Below are 16,188 nucleotides of genomic sequence, written 5' to 3'. Positions count from 1 at the left end.
TCCCCGAGAGGCCTGTTTCCGTGTCATCCGTGGGACAGGAACTCCTCCGTTTGTACAGGAAGTCCCTGTCAGAATCAGGGGCTGAGCTAAAAGGGAGCATTGCGAGGAAAGGAGCTGAGCTTAAAGGGTATGACTGGGAAAGGGGCCAAGCTAAGGGGATGTAACAGGAAACACTTTCCTGGGAAACTTGTGGGTCCAGGTGTCCACTATAGGATGATTGCACTGGTGTCCCTGCCCAAATCACTTCTATCTCCATCCCTGGTCAGCACCCACGGCCTGAGCGAGACCACATACTTTGGGCCCGGTTACAGTATACGCGGCCTGAGTGACAGCACCCACGGGCTGGTCATGGAGCCCTGGTGTGAGGTGGTCCGTCTGGTTTGGCCGGGGGCTGACCGTTTCATGCTTATGTTTCACGCGGTTGAAAGTCCACCTCGGTGACGGACACCACAGAGGAACCCACCCAAGCTTTGGCTCTTCATTCATAAATGTGGCTTTGCAGTTTACTATAGTGTGTGCGGTGCGACCTCAATTACGGCCCCCCTGGAAACGCACCGTGAGCTTCCTTTTACAACATTCATCACACATTACCAGCGCTAGTCTTCCACCCAAAGACAGTGTTATTCTCAGCGGAACAAAGATCTCTTTTTTTCTTCTGTATATTCTCTGTCAGCATCTGTGTGTTGTTTACCTGGGTATTTATCTATCCATGAACCTCAGGGAACCAGAGATCCCATATGCTGCATCACAGCGACAGACAAGACTCTCATTGTGGTAGGTATTTGGCTGTATTTGGGACGCTGTTGTCGGCAGAGCTAAGTCTGTGACTGCTACAGCTGCTGAAGGATGTACTGTAGACCTACCCTCGTGAATGTGCCGTGTGTGTAAACTAAAGTAAATCTATACGCCAGTTTCTACTCCAGCAACAGTCACTCGACTGAAACTGCTTAGTTAGTGAACATTGAACTACTGTTTCCCAATGTAGAGTATGATCGCTGTCCTTAGAAAGAAGTATAAACACACTCCAGTCGTCCAGAGCACAAACCAAACGTCTCTGCGACCAGCGACATCCATTGCACATTGTCGCCGGATTATAACCTGGCCTTAAAACAGCGGATGTTTATTTACCAATATTGAGATATAATTAATCAATGCAATTATCTCCCAGGATGTGTTTTATAGCCACACCTCATTTCTATTTTGTAATTACAGTGTATGTGTTATTGATTGTGACAGTCTGTCTAATCAAAGGTCAATTTGCCACGCAGGTTCATAAGGCAGTGATTAATGATAACGATGAGTGATTAAAATGGCAGTACGACAGCAGGGATTAAGATGGCTGCCACGTTGTGCTGATGTTGTCTGCAGGGCAGGGAGTCGGGCAGCATTCAGCGGTACAGTCTGCCCAACATCGGCCTGGTGCAGAAATACTCCCTCAACTACAGGGCCTACCAGCTGTCACTCAACTGCAGCTCCAGGTACAGCGTTCTGTTCTGGGATGAAGTCCCACTTCAGGTCATTCTGTCTTTACCAGATCGATTAACGATTGGGTGATCCAAATCTAACCACGTTTTTCTGGAAGGTTTTCCTGTGTCTTACACCCCTTTTTTTACCTTGTATAATTCTGGATTTGAAGTGTGTTTACCCGCAGCTACAAAAGTCATTTTTTAATATCATTAATGTTTTTTATATAAGAAAAGTATATAATTGAATATCAGTGAATTTGGGTCTGAACCATTCCCTGATTGACACATTTTATGCAACTTTAACCACATCTTTCTGGTGTTTGTTGACATCGTCACAACGTCATATTTTGGCCCCTTATTTGTCCTGATTTATACAGCAGATTTAGAGAGATTAGTTCGATTCTGACCCACTAATTGACCCGGAGTATGTCCTGCAGTCGTTTGGCCATCATAGACATCACCGGGGTGCTGACGTTCTTCGACCTGGAGCCCCGGTCGACCGGCGACAGCTCAGGGGAGCAGACGGGCCCCGGGGACCCCCTGAAGTTCGAGCGCAAGGACGTGTGGGACATGAAGTGGGCCAACGACAACCCGGACCTGTTCGCCATGATGGAGAAGACCCGGATGTACGTGTTCCGGAACCTGGACCCGGAGGTGAGAGGGAACGCGGTTCTGTGTTCCGGAACCTGGACCCGGAGGTGAGAGGGAACGCGGTTCTGTGTTCCGGAACCTGGACCCGGAGGTGAGAGGGAACCCGGTTCTGAGTTCCGGAACCCGGAACCAGAGGTTAGCGAGAACCCAGTTCTGGGTTCCAGAACCTGGAACCAGAGGATAGAGCGAACCTGGTTCATTGTTCCAGAACTTGGACCTGGACGTGACATTATGTCGCGTTACAGGCATTTGGCAGAAGCTCTTATGCAGAGCAACCTGCAGCATGAGCAGGTACAAGTGCACTGAAAATAAGTACAGTTCCATGTGCCAGAAGTGACCACGTAGATAAGAACTTGGGTCCTGTAGAGTAACATGTTGAGAAAAATCAACACAACAAAAACAGCATTTAAACAGTCCTGGCAAGTATGATGCGAGTGACAATAACACAATTCCACACAAGTGCGACACCATAACTGCCATGAACAACTTTGATGGAAGTAAACAGACAATAAATGACAGAGCGGTGGGGAGGGGTGCCGTCCGGAGAGGAGAGGGGTCCTCAGAGGGACCAGCTCTCAGCCCGAACGGCGGAGTGTGCGTTGGCTCTCCTCCCGCGGGGCGAAGCGTACGTCACCTCTGGCACCTCACTGCACTCTGCAAACAAACCCGCCGGAAGGCCGCGGGCTTTTCATAAAACACGTCAGCACACAGCGCTACCCAGCATCTGTTCCAGCTCTCTTAAACGTCTCCGCACGAAATGCCCCGAACGAAGGTCGCTGTAAAGCATCGCAGAAAGCCGTAGGCGGCATTTCATCGTACGGCCGTTTCTGCTGAATGTGTTTTTTTTAACGTTCGGTCGGTATTTAACGACATCAAATACATTAAATAGCGCCGCGAACCTCGTGACTTCGCTCGGAGACGTAATCCGTGTGGCGTGACTCCGGTTTAGATCAGCGCCTCGTTCATGATCCAAAGCCGTTTTTCCTTTATTAAATATCTTTCGCCCGCCGCTTTTGATGTGCTGTCACCGTGGAACCATTTTCCCTCATGCACTGTGTGGGAATGTGTGTGTGGCACGTTTGAAGCTCTGAAATCTCTCTTACGCAACGGGGAGCGCTCCGATCCTCTCTCTGCGGTCGCCCTTTGATGTTGTCCGTATTCCCATACCCAGGAGCCCATCCAGACGTCAGGCTATATATGCAACTTTGAAGACCTGGAAATAAAATCAGTCCTGTTGGATGAAATCTTGAAGGTAACGGTTTATGGAAACAGTATTGTACCGTTAGTTGTAATCACAGTCGTAGTAAAATGTTATTTCTTCAGGATGAGTTTGATGTGTTGAGATGGTGATCTAGACGGTCGCTCTTTGACCCCCCCCCCCCCCGCAGGACCCCGACAGACCCAATAAGGATTACCTCATCACCTTTGAGATCCGCTCACTGAGGGACAGCCGCGCGCTCATAGAGAAAGTGGGCATCGACGACGCCTCGCTGTTCATCGAGGACAACCCCCACCCCAGACTCTGGTAAACACGCCCCGGATACCCCCACAGTTAGCCCCTTTACCTGCACAGGTACACTCTGTTAGCCCCTTTACCTGCACTGGTACACTCTGTTAGGCCCTTTACCTGTACTGGTACATTCTGTTAGGCCCTTAACCTGCACAGGTACACTCTGTTAGGCCCTTTACCTGCACTGGTACACTCTGTTAGGCCCTTTACCTGCATTGGTACACTCTGTTAGGCCCTTTACCTGCACTGGTACACTCTGTTAGCCCCTTTACCTGCACAGGTAGCCTCTGTTAGCCCCTTTACCTGCACAGGTAGCCCCCGTTAGCTGCAATGGTAGCCCCCGTTAGCACCATTAGCTGCACAGGTAGCCTCAGTTAGCTGCACAGCTAGCCTCCATTTGCTGCACAGGTAGCCACGGTCATCACAAAAGCCAGCAGAGACTGTGCCTTCCAGGACTGGAGTAACGAGTTTGAAGCCCCTGCTGTGGGGCTTCTGGCCCCAGTCATCACTGGCGCGGTCCGGGTTCAGCACCTCTGGGGGTACTGTCTCTGGGGGCCTGTCCGCCACCCAACAGCCCCCTCACCCACTTTCCCATTAAACTGACCCACCGTCCGTGAGAAATGAGAGCCTATAACTCAGAAACGGAGGGAGAAAGGCGGGACGGGCCCTCGGCTGGCGTTTGGGACAGGCGGAGCTGCGGCCTCTTGGCTGCAGCCCACGGGGCCTCTCGCAGACGGCTAAACACACACACGGGTCACATGCGGCGACCGCGACCACACACGCGCGCCCGACCCGACCGCACGGGGGGGGGGCCGTGGCAGATGTGTTTGTTCAGACGCGCAGCGGGCGGGGGAAGTGCGTTCGCGGTCCGTCCGATGACGAGGGAGAGGGGCGACGATGACGAAGATGACGCCGGCGATGATGAACGCCAGTTCCCCCCGGAGAGGGAGCGTTGCCGTCGGAAACCGTGGCCCGCCGTGGCCCGTGCGTCACCGTCTGACGAGGGCTGGAGAACATCGCGCTTTAACCCCCGATTCTGCACCCCACGGGCGGGGCGGGAAACGCAGGACGCTTTAAAGTGTACACGTTTTTGTGTTTTTTGAAGCCGGTACATAATAAATACAGAATATAGATCATTGGTTCCAAATTGTGGGTCACAACCCCGTATGGGGTCGTCTGGTTTCAGGATGGGGGTCACCTGAAAAAGTCTCTTTGAAGTACGTGAATGTAGGACAGTACATGTCGAACATCGCAACAGCCCGATACAGGCGTGAGAGGTTGCGGTATTTCGGCGACCCAGCCTGGGCTGAGCGGTGTTGTTAGGCGTGAGGCGTGTGTGCGGGTGGGGGGGGGTGCAGGGGTCGTGCGGGTTTGTGAGCATTCCTTCGGGGTCGCATCAGAGATCGGTTTGGGCGCCCCTGGTTCGATCGGGCCCTGAATGGGCCGCGGCAGCTGTCCCTGACGGGCGGGCGGTGCGCGGGGATTTACGGCGCTGTTTTCGCGAGCGCGCGGGGTGATTGATGGGAGCTCCCCGCGGCCGCCGCTGGATTTCAGCTCCCTGTGTCAATTCTCACAGCGCACGGCGGAATGCGGGGGTCTGCGAAAGTCCTGCCGTCCCGCGGGAGGCATCGCTGCGGGGAGAGGGGGGGGCTTTTAGCACTTCCAAAAAAACCCGCAAGGAGTCAAGGAGAAACGGTGACCCCTGACCCCGTGGCGGGGCGAGGGTTTCACATGCCCCGCGCACACCCCCCCCCCCCCCCGGGGCCGTCCGTGCCCCGGGACGGCAGCGTCGGTGCCCGGGACACAGGTAAGTAACCCTCAGATCTACGGGGGACGGGAACAGCCCGGTTCGGTCATAAATCGCCGATAATTCCCTCACGTAGACAACTATATGATCTATCATGCCAAGTGTTGACCCTTGAGGAACACCGCAGGAATTTCACACCCCGAGGATTATGCAGGACCCTCTTTGTAAAAGAGCCTTGATCGCCCGTAATATCATATAGTTACCAAAACATAAATTATTAAACGGAACGCACAGAAAGTTCCCGGGCTGAAAGAAGGCTTGTGTTGCCTGGGATTAAACATGTGCAACGGCGGGAAGCGATTGAGCGGGATCGTCATACGGTCGGGATGTCTGGGGTGGCGAAAGCGAGGAGGCCGAAAGCGAGGTTTCGCCGGCGAGAAGGCCTTTCGGCGAGAGGAATGCAGACGCGCTCGAACCCGGTCACGCACGGCGAGCCGCGGGGTCAGAGGTCACAGCTGTGGAATCCCGTCGGTCCACACCGCGTGGAGTTTACAAACGGCTCGTAAAACCAGAGAACGCCTCTCCTGCTCACGCTCTCCCTGCGCTGGCCCGTCGTACGTAATGAGTGTCCAACGCGCCGTGTTGACCTTCAGAAATAAACCTGCTCTGCCTCTCTCAGGTTTGGGGATGTATGCTCTTGGTGAGTGTGACGGTCAATGGGGTGGAATTCCTGTGTGTGCCTGGGCCCAGTTCTTCCCAGGGTAACCCAGGCTCCGCTTCATGTTCAGCACAAGCAGTAGCCGCTCCAAACTGGAGGTGTTATGATTGCGGTAATGGAAAACACGTGTGCTTGTTCTTGGCTTGGTCACTTTACCGTCAGAAAGTAGCAGGTTTTTAGCAGCCGGGGTGGCGGGTTCCACATTACATTATATAAAATGGTTGGCATTTATATAGCACCTTTATCCAAAGCGCTGTACAATTGATGCTTCTCATTCGCCCATTCATACACACACTCACACACCAACGGCGATTGGCTGCCATGCAAGGCGCCGACCAGCTCGTCAGGAGCATTTGGGGGTTAGGTGTCTTGCTCAGGGACACTTTGACACAGCCCGGGCGGGGGATCGAACCGGCAACCCTCCGACTGCCAGACGACTGCTCTTACTGCCTGAGCCATGTCGCCCCCATGTCGCCCACATAACATTTTATTTAGCGGACGCTTTTATCCAAAGAGATGTATAAAACCGGGCACGTTAAGGTCATAGAACAAACAAGCAAACACGTCAAAGGAGGTACAATTCATACATGATTTATTGTAAGGCCATGAACATGGGTCCAGTACACAAGGTAGACAGATCAAGTCTGTAACTGCCATACGAAGACGACTACAACTTTAGGAACTACAGTGCAGACACGCATACAGGTTGAAAAGTTGAACTGTGGGTGGGGGTGTTTTAACCCAGTCCGAGCCCTGCTCACCCCCAGCTCACCCCCTGCTCACCCCCAGCTCACCCCCTGCCCCTCTCCCCTCCCAGGCGCCTCCTGGCAGAAGCCGCGCTGCAGAAGCTGGACCTGAAGACGGCGGAGCAGGCCTTCGTGCGCTGTAAGGACTACCAGGGCATCGAGCTGGTGAAGAGGCTGGGGAGCCTGCACAGCGAGGCCATGAAGCAGGCCGAGGTGGCAGCCTACTTCAGCCGCTTCGAGGAGGCGGAGCGCATGTACCTGGACATGGACCGCAGGTGAGCCCGCGTGGAATACCTGTGTGACATCACACATTACACACCCACCTGGAATACCTGTGTGACCTCACACATTACATACCCACCTGGAATACCTGTGTGACCTCACACATTACATACCCACCTGGAATACCTGTGTGACCTCACTTTACACACCCACCTGGAATACCTGTGTGACATCACACATTACGCACCCACCTGGAATACCTGTGTGACATCACACATTACACACCCACCTGGAATACCTGTGTGACATCACACATTACGCACCCACCTGGAATACCTGTGTGACATCACACATTACACACCCACCTGGAATACCTGTGTGACTTCACACATTACACACCCACCTGGAATACCTGTGTGACCTCACTTTACACACCCACCTGGAATACCTGTGTGACTTCACACATTACACACCCACCTGAAATACCTGTGTGACCTCACTTCACATACCCACCTGTATTACCTGTGTGACATCATACATTACATACCATTACATTAGATTACATTATTGGCATTGGCATACCCACCTGGAATACCTGTGTGACTTCACACAGTATGCATGCACGTGTATTACCTGTATAATTACTCTGTTGCCCATTCCACACACACGTGTAATACCTCTCGATTTCTCTATCACATATTACACATACAGCTGGTCTTCTGTGTTCTTCAGTCACACACACGCTCACACACACACACACCTGGGGCTTAAGTGGTAGGTGGGTGTTTGTGGGGTGAGGAATTTCAGCAGGCTCTGAGAGCTTAAGCAGGATTATGGGGAGAAATGTGCTGCAGGAGCTGACTAACAGCCCACGAGCAGTCAGAGCAGCCCTGCACACATTCCCACAGGATACGGCCCTGTCCCTGCCCCTGCCCCTGCTCCTGCCCCTGCCCCTGCCCCTGCTCCTGCCCCTGCCCCTTTCCCTGCCCTGTCCCTGCCCCTGCCCCTGCTCCTGCCCCTGCCCCTGCCCCTGCTCCTGCCCCTGCCCCTGCCCCTGCCCCTGTCCCTGCCCTGTCCCTGCCCCTGCCCCTGTCCCTGCCCCTGCCCCTGCTCCTGCTCCTGCCCCTGCCCCTGTCCCTGCCCCTGCCCCTGCCCCTGCCCCTGCCCCTGTCCCTGTCCCTGTCCCTGCCCCTGCCCCTGCCCCTGCCCCTGCCCCTGCCCCTGTCCCTGTCCCTGCCCCTGCCCCTGCCCCTGCCCCTGCCCCTGTCCCTGCCCCTGCCCCTGCCCCTGCCCCTGCCCCTGTCCCCGCCGTGCGGGATGGTGGTGTCGACTGTCTATGGGACGATGGCGCAGGGTCTGAACTGACTGTGTGTGGTGCAAGTACAGGTGGGGGCTCAGACACTTTCACTACCTTAGCAGCTCTCCCCCCACCCCCACTACAATGATCACGACAAAATGTAGCAAAACTTTGTGTAAATTTCTAAAATACCTACTGTTATGTTCAGTTATAATAATTGCATCCGGAAATGTATTAATAATGCTCTGTATTAAAGAACATATTATTGTCTGTATGATCACTTTGTGATGTAATGTCATTACTTCAGTACGTTATTACGTTGTGCTTTTTTATGTCACTGATAAATTGACACATTGCAATCCCCTGCAAAAAAATTAACATTAGAAATAGCAACACAGGTCTGTTTCACTGAGACAGGAACAGCACCCCCTACTGGTGCACTGGGTGTAGTGTGCTGGGCTCTCTGTACTGGGGCACTGGTTCCAGGTGTAGTGTGCTGGGCTCTCTGTAACAGCGCCCCCTCCTGGCCTCATCCCACAGGGACCTGGCGATCAGCCTGAGGATTAAGCTGGGGGACTGGTTCCGGGTGCTGCAGCTGCTGAAGTCAGGCTCGGGGGACTGTGATGACGCTCTGCTGGAGCAGGCCTACAACGCCATCGGGGACTACTTCGCCGACCGACAGAAATGGTGCTGCTCCCGTATCCACAACACAAACTGTAATACTACTGATAGAGTAACACTACTGTAATACTACTGATACAGTAACAGTACTATAATACTACTGATACAGTAACACTACTGTAATACTACTGATAGAGTAACACAAACTATAATACCACTGATAGAGTAACACAACTGTAATACGACTGATACAGTAACACTACTGTAATACTACTGATACAGTAACACAAATATAATACTACTGATACAGTAACACTACGATAATACTACTGGTAGAGTAACACAAACTATAATACTACTGATACAATAACACTACTATAATACTACTGATAGAGTAACACAAACTATAATACTACTGATACAATAACACTACTATAATACTACTGATAGAGTGACACAAACTATAATACAACTGATACAGTAACACAAACTATAATACTACTGATACAATAACACTACTATAATACTACTGATACAATAACACTACTATAATACTACTGATAGAGTAACACAAACTATAATACTACTGATACAGTAACACTACTATAATACTACTGATAGAGTGACACAAACTATAATACAACTGATACAGTAACACTACTATAATACTACTGATAGAGTAACACAAACTATAATACTACTGATACAGTAACAGTAGTCTTCTCTTTCATACATGCTTAAATATGCCAAATCTGATAAAAAAACAACAATTTGCTTATGAGACACCTTATCATGGCCTACTTTCACAGTTTACGTTTCACGTGTTCCCTCGTTATACAGGGCAATATGAATGCACATATCCCTGTGTATTTATCCCTCAAGGGTACACGAGCAGTGGTAAAATCCAGGACTTTAACCGGCAGCCTTGTGGTTGGTCTGCTTCTGAACAAATCTCAGTTCACTAACCACTACTCCTCCTTCAGAGGGGCATGTCAGCACTGACAATCCTCCCCAGGAGCAATGCAGGGTTAAGGGCCTTGCTCAAGGGGCCAATGGCTGTGCGGATCTTATTGTGGCTAAACCGGGGATCGAACCCAGTCATGTACCTTAACCACTACGTTACAGGTCGCCCCTACTAGTGAGTAATGAACAGCTCTACTCTGTGAATATGAGTAGGGGGTTTAGGCAGTCGGTATATTAGCAGTAATAGGCAGTATTGGTGGGTATATTAGTAATAGGCTGTAATGGTGGGTATATTAGTAATTGGCTGTAATGGTAGGTATATTAATAGTAATAGGCTGTAATGGTGGGTATATTAGTAATAGTGAGTAATGGTGGGTATATTAGTAATAGGCAGTAATGGTGGGTATATTAATAGTGATAGAATATACAGTGGTGTATATGACCACTGCGCTCCCTCTGCAGGGTGAACGCGGTGCAGTACTACCTGCAGGGCCGGAACCAGGAGCGTCTGGCTGAGTGCTACTACATGCTGGAGGACTACGAGGGCCTGGAGAGACTGGCCAGCTCGCTGCCCGAGAACCACAAACTGCTCCCGGTGAGCCTGTCCGTTAGCCTGGCTTAGCGCTGGGGCGTCTGACTCCAGCCCTGGAGGGCCGCTGTGTCCGCCGGGGTCTTTCAGCAAGGGCGATTGATTCACGTCATCGATTGGCGAAAGAGTTCACACACCTTGTTCTCAAGGCCTTCTCCTCAACTGGCTGCTGATTGAGAGGAAAGTATAAATACCAGCAGACACTGTGGCCCTCTGGGACTGGAGCTTGACCCTTGGTCCCTGGCTTAGCAAAAGCCCTTAGCCACAGATTCTGACCCACGGTTCTGCATGCGCTCCGGGTGCACTGTTGGACATACAGTTGAATGCAAAAGTATTGGGTGAGTGAGTTTTCGTTGTTTTGTCTCTATTTTGGATTTGATATCAAATAATGAATATGAGGTTAAAGTGCAGACTGTCAGTTTTCCATATTGGGTGATCCATGTTGGATTCACAACCATTTTTATACATCTCTTTCCCAGTACTTTTGCATTTAACTGTGTGCTGTAACAATTCAGGCTAAGCACGTTTCTCATGGGAACGATGGCAGTACCAGGGTTCTCTAACCCTTAATCTACACTGTAGCGCCATTAGCCTGAAGGCTACAGCCTCAGGTGTTTACAGCTGTGTGGGAGGTTGAGGAGAGTTCCGGGTCTTAGCAGAAGCAGTTTAGCGTGCAGGGCACAAAATGGCCGCCCGTGGCTAGGCTAGGCTATCTCCTCCCACCTGACCTCCCGCACTCCAACATGTGCAGCGCTGCTCATGTGAGAAACAGTAATAATGGGGGTGGGAGATACGGAGCGTGTGTCCCAAATCACACAGAGAAAATATGTGCGCCAACAGTACCCTCTGCCAATCTGTTTGAGTGCTGTGCTTTTTCTCCTCTTCTGTTTGTGTGCGTGTGTGTGTGTGGGGTGTGTGTGTGTGCGTGTATGCGTGTGTGTATGTGTGGGTGTGTGTGTGCATGTTTGCGTGTGTGTGCGAGTGTGTGTGCATGTGTGTGTGTGTGCGTGTGTGGGGTGCGTGTATGCGTGTGTTTGCGTGTGTGTACGTGTGGGTGTGTATGTGCATGTTTGTGGGTGTGTGTGTGTGTGCGCGTGTGTGTGTGTGTGCGTGTGCATGTGTGTGTGTGTGTGTGTGCGTGTGTGTTTGTGTGTGTATGTGTGTGTGTGTGTGTGTGTGTATGCGTGCGGGTTTGTGTGTGTGTATGTATATGTGTGTGTGTGCGTGTGTGTGTGCTTGTGCGTGTGCGTGCGCGCGCGTGTGCGTGCGTGTGTGTGTGCGTGTGTGTGTATGTGTGTGTGTGTGTGTGCGTTCCTCTCTTCATCCGGGCTGCAGGATATTGGTCAGATGTTCGTCACGGTCGGCATGTGTGACCAGACGGTGAATGCGTATCTGAAGTGCAACCAGCCAAAGGCTGCGGTCGACGCCTGTGTGCACCTGAACCAGGTGAGGTCCATTTGAGGTCCAGGTGAGGTCCAGGTGAGGTCCAGGTGGGCGGCCTGTAGCATAGTGGTTAAGGTAAATGACTGGGACAGGCAAGGTTGGTGGTTCGAATCCCAGTGTAGGCACAATAAAATCCCCACAGACGTTGGGCCCTTGAGCAAGGCCCTTAACCCTGCATTGCTCCAGGGGAGGATTGTCTCCTGCTTAGTCTAATCAACTGTACGTCGCTCTGGATAAAAGCGTCTGCCAAATGCCTGTAATGTAATGTCCAGGTGAGGTTCAGGTGAGGCCCTTTGAGTGGAAACAAAAATACACAACTGAGGAATTTACCAAGGAGATTATAATAGACAGTGCACTGCATCAGCCGCCATTATGTTCAGGTACTGTGTGACATTACATTCGGAGAGGCTGGTCAGCAACAGGGGTACTGGGTGCCCTGTAAACTGTAGGGAAAATGACCAGCCTACAAGGGCTAAACTGCCTGTTCTCCTCGTCAGGAAGACAAGGAAGTAATCACCGTATGATGTAGTTTCTGAAGCTGCCAGAACAATCCAGGGGAGTTAACCATACACCGGTCCATCTCACGCCTCACACCACATTGCTAGAACTACGGCTGGAATAACAGAGTCAGCCACACGCTCGACTCCACGGTCTTTTCACCCACTTCTGCGCGTTTAGTCCTGTTTCTTGTTCCTGCGCATTGGCTGTGTTTTGGGTTCCCTGCGAGACAGCGCTGTTCCCTGACACCGCTAATTACAGGAAATTAACCTCTCTCCTCGATTCTACTTCCTCTGCACGCAGCGCTTCACAAAGCCGCCCGCTCCTTAACTTCCTGCGGTTGCCGGGTTACCAGATGGCCCCCCTGCTGTGATAACGATGTGCGTCTCGGGAAAAGGAAGGGGCGTGTCTGCGTAGCGCTGATCAGTGTGTTAATAGTGGAGCTCTTGCTGGGTATATTTAACACTGCAGGTGGACAGTCTCAATGCAGTGCAAGAGTGTGCCATCAACGCCGTGTTCGGTGGTTTGGGGTTCTGTCTACATTTTGATCTTATTGTGTGTTCTTCATGAGGTGCTGTGAGTGGGGAATTTAAAATGTCATCCTTCCCGTCACCACAAAAATAAGAACGTGCCTTGAGTTTTATGGCTTCGGAGAGATGTGTTCATTTATACTGCAAATGCGGCTGTGTTTGCAACTGTTTGGGGAAAATGCCCTTTTTAACATTTCACAGGTGAGCATCGTCTGATGAAACAGATCCCAGTAAAAACAACGATAGCTATACTTGAGTTTAACTTTCGGATTTATTTGCAAAGAAAGGACAGAAAGTGAGAAAGCTTACCGGCTTTCTGATTTGAATCAGACATAGTAAGACTCTAATACACACTTTTACAGAAGGGGGGGCTTTACCAAAACAAAAAGACATGAAGCTGGCCACAAACATTTATCAGTATGAGAAGCAGAGACATTAAGGTCAAAGGCTGTCTGTCTGCCGGGAAAGAGACAGAGAAAGACTCCTAGTAAGCACTCAATTCAGAAAGTGGTCTAATAGTAATAAGGGTTATCACTGAAAGGTTATTTGTAATCACGTGATTGTCTTTATGTTAACACACATTGTCAATTAAGAATCAATTAAGAAAATTGCTCTTACACATCTTACCTTGTTTTTACACAGTGGAACAAGGCAGTAGAACTGGCCAAAAACCACAACATGAAGGAGATCGGGTCCCTCTTGGCCAAATATGCGTCCCATCTGCTGGAGAAGAACAAGATTCTGGAAGCGGTGGAGCTGTACCGGAAGGCGCATCACTTCCTGGACGCGGCGAAGCTCATGTTTAAGGTAACGGGCTACGCTACGGACGTAGTTTCCCCGTGGGTGGGCGGAACACGGAACCCTTCTGTCAGCGACGGAACACACCAGGACAGGTCAAGGTGTTCCAGAACATACTGGACTTCCAAGTTCCGAAATGTGTGGAATTCCTTTGTGAGGTCACGTCATGCAAGTCCTCCATGCTAGGGGGGAAAAAATGGAATGTGTGTTTTTCCGGAATGTGTGCGCTTCCCACATGTGTGCCGAGTGTTCGGCGGATGTTGGCCGGACGGCGGTCTGGGTCCGCGGGTAAACGGAAGTGCTTTATTTGCGCGTTATTTTCGCTTTATTTGCGCGTTGGCAGATCGCGGACGAGGAGGCCGGGAAGAGGACCAAACCCCTGCGGGTGAAGAAGCTGTACGTGCTCGCCGCCCTGCTGGTGGAGAGCTACCATGACCAGGTCAAGAGCTCCCAGCAGAGCAAGGCCAAGGGCAAGAAGTCTGAGGTACCACACCGCTACCGTGAACCCCACATAATACAAATAATACACAGCTATCACACCATCAACTGAGAAAAATATACGCAAGGCATCATTCTTTTCTGTAATAAATGCCAATCATCTGAGATTGACTGAGACGTCAAAGACAAAGAAGAGAAGGTCAGAAATCCGTAATAATAAAACCATAATAAATAATTATGGCTTCATCCCTTATTTATTCTCCATCGCAGTACACATTTGCCTGACAGAAAGGGGTTATAGATTTCCCACTGTAAGTCACTGCACTGTACAGCAGCAGGAAATGTCTGAACTTTCTGGCCAGATTTCCACATCACTTTAAGGAACAGATGACAAAGCAGAGCAACTCTCCTCCACCTCCGTCACATCTACCTGTAGCTGTTAACCGTAGCCCTACTACCTGATAGGCAGGCCTGTGAGTGAGTGTGAGATTTGGGGTACCCCTCAATAGGCAAGCCTGTGAGTGAGTGAGTGTGAGATTTGGGGTACCCCCCTCTCTCCTGATAGGCAGGTCTGTGAGTGTGTGATTTGGGGTACCCTCTATAGGCAGGCCTGTGACTGAATGTGTGATTTGGGGTACCCCCCTCTCTCCTGATAGGCAGGCCTGTGACTGAGTGTGAGATTTGGGGTACCCCCCTCTCTCCTGATAGGCAGGCCTGTGACTGAGTGTGAGATTTGGGGTACCCCCCTCTCTCCTGATAGGCAGGCCTGTGACTGAGTGTGAGATTTGGGGTACCCCCCTCTCTCCTGATAGGCAGGCCTGTGACTGAGTGTGAGATTTGGGGTACCCCCCTCTCTCCTGAGAGGCAGGCCTGTGAGTAAGTGTGAGATTTGGGGTACCCTCTATAGGCAGGCCTGTGAGTGAGTGTGAGATTTGGGGTACCCTCTATAGGCAGGCCTGTGAGTGAGTGTGAGATTTGGGGTACCCTCTATAGGCAGGCCTGTGAGTGAGTGTGAGATTTGGGGTACCCTCTATAGGCAGGCCTGTGAGTGAGTGTGAGATTTGGGGTACCCTCTATAGGCAGGCCTGTGAGTGAGTGTGAGATTTGGGGTACCCTCTATAGGCAGGCCTGTGAGTGAGTGTGAGATTTGGGGTACCCTCTATAGGCAGGCCTGTGAGTGAGTGTGAGATTTGGGGTACCCTCTATAGGCAGGCCTGTGACTGAGTGTGAGATTTGGGGTACCCCCCTCTCCCCCCAGGCCACGTCGGCGCTGGACGGGCTCCTGGAGGAGGACTCGGCCACGTCTCACAGCCGGATGGTGGACAGCGCGTGGCGCGGGGCCGAGGCCTACCACTTCTTCCTGCTGGCCCAGAGGCAGCTGTACGAGGGCTACGTGGACCCGGCCATGAGGACCGGTACCGACCCGACACCCTCTCACACCGCCGCTCAGGCCTGGGTCAGACACGTTCCCCTTCTGGATTCAGATACGTTCCCCTTCTGGATTCAGATACGTTCCCCTTCTGGGTTCAGACACGTTCCCCTTCTGGGTTCAGATACGTTCCCCTTCTGGGTTCAGATACTTTCCCCTTCTGGATTCAGATACGTTCCCCTTCTGGATTCAGATACGGTCCCCTTCTGGGTTCAGATACGTTCCCCTTCTGGGTTCAGATACTTTCCCCTTCTGGATTCAGATACGTTCCCCTTCTGGGTTCAGATACGTTCCCCTTCTGGATTCAGATACGTTCCCCTTCTGGATTCAGATACGTTCCCCTTCTGGATTCAGATACGTTCCCCTTCTGGGTTCAGACACGTTCCCCTTCTGGGTTCAGATACGTTCCCCTTCTGGGTTCAGAAACGTTCCCCTTCTGGGTTCAGATACGTTCCCCTTCTGGGTTCAGAAACGTTCCCCTTCTGGGTTCAGATACGTTCCCCTTCTGGGTTCAGATACGTT

General features: G+C 51.4%; 1 protein-coding gene across 6 annotated transcripts in view; it reads left to right on the top strand.

Moving 5' to 3' along the window:
- Positions 1-16,188, top strand: part of wdr35 (WD repeat domain 35) — a 33,136-nt gene that overhangs the window by 12,219 nt on the left and 4,729 nt on the right. For all 6 annotated transcript variants that reach the window (XM_061247957.1, XM_061247942.1, XM_061247973.1 and 3 more), the window contains 12 exons: positions 721-774; positions 1,369-1,478; positions 1,904-2,120; positions 3,289-3,369; positions 3,506-3,642; positions 6,910-7,113; positions 8,898-9,044; positions 10,404-10,536; positions 11,866-11,976; positions 13,644-13,808; positions 14,143-14,283; positions 15,496-15,652. In XM_061247957.1, the coding sequence (XP_061103941.1) occupies positions 721-774; positions 1,369-1,478; positions 1,904-2,120; positions 3,289-3,369; positions 3,506-3,642; positions 6,910-7,113; positions 8,898-9,044; positions 10,404-10,536; positions 11,866-11,976; positions 13,644-13,808; positions 14,143-14,283; positions 15,496-15,652 (1,657 nt within the window). The remainder of the gene's footprint in view (positions 1-720; positions 775-1,368; positions 1,479-1,903; positions 2,121-3,288; positions 3,370-3,505; positions 3,643-6,909; positions 7,114-8,897; positions 9,045-10,403; positions 10,537-11,865; positions 11,977-13,643; positions 13,809-14,142; positions 14,284-15,495; positions 15,653-16,188) is intronic.

Source organism: Conger conger, chromosome 1, assembly GCF_963514075.1.
Source record: "Conger conger chromosome 1, fConCon1.1, whole genome shotgun sequence".
NCBI lineage: Eukaryota > Metazoa > Chordata > Actinopteri > Anguilliformes > Congridae > Conger > Conger conger.
This window is presented reverse-complemented; position numbering and strand designations above follow the sequence as displayed.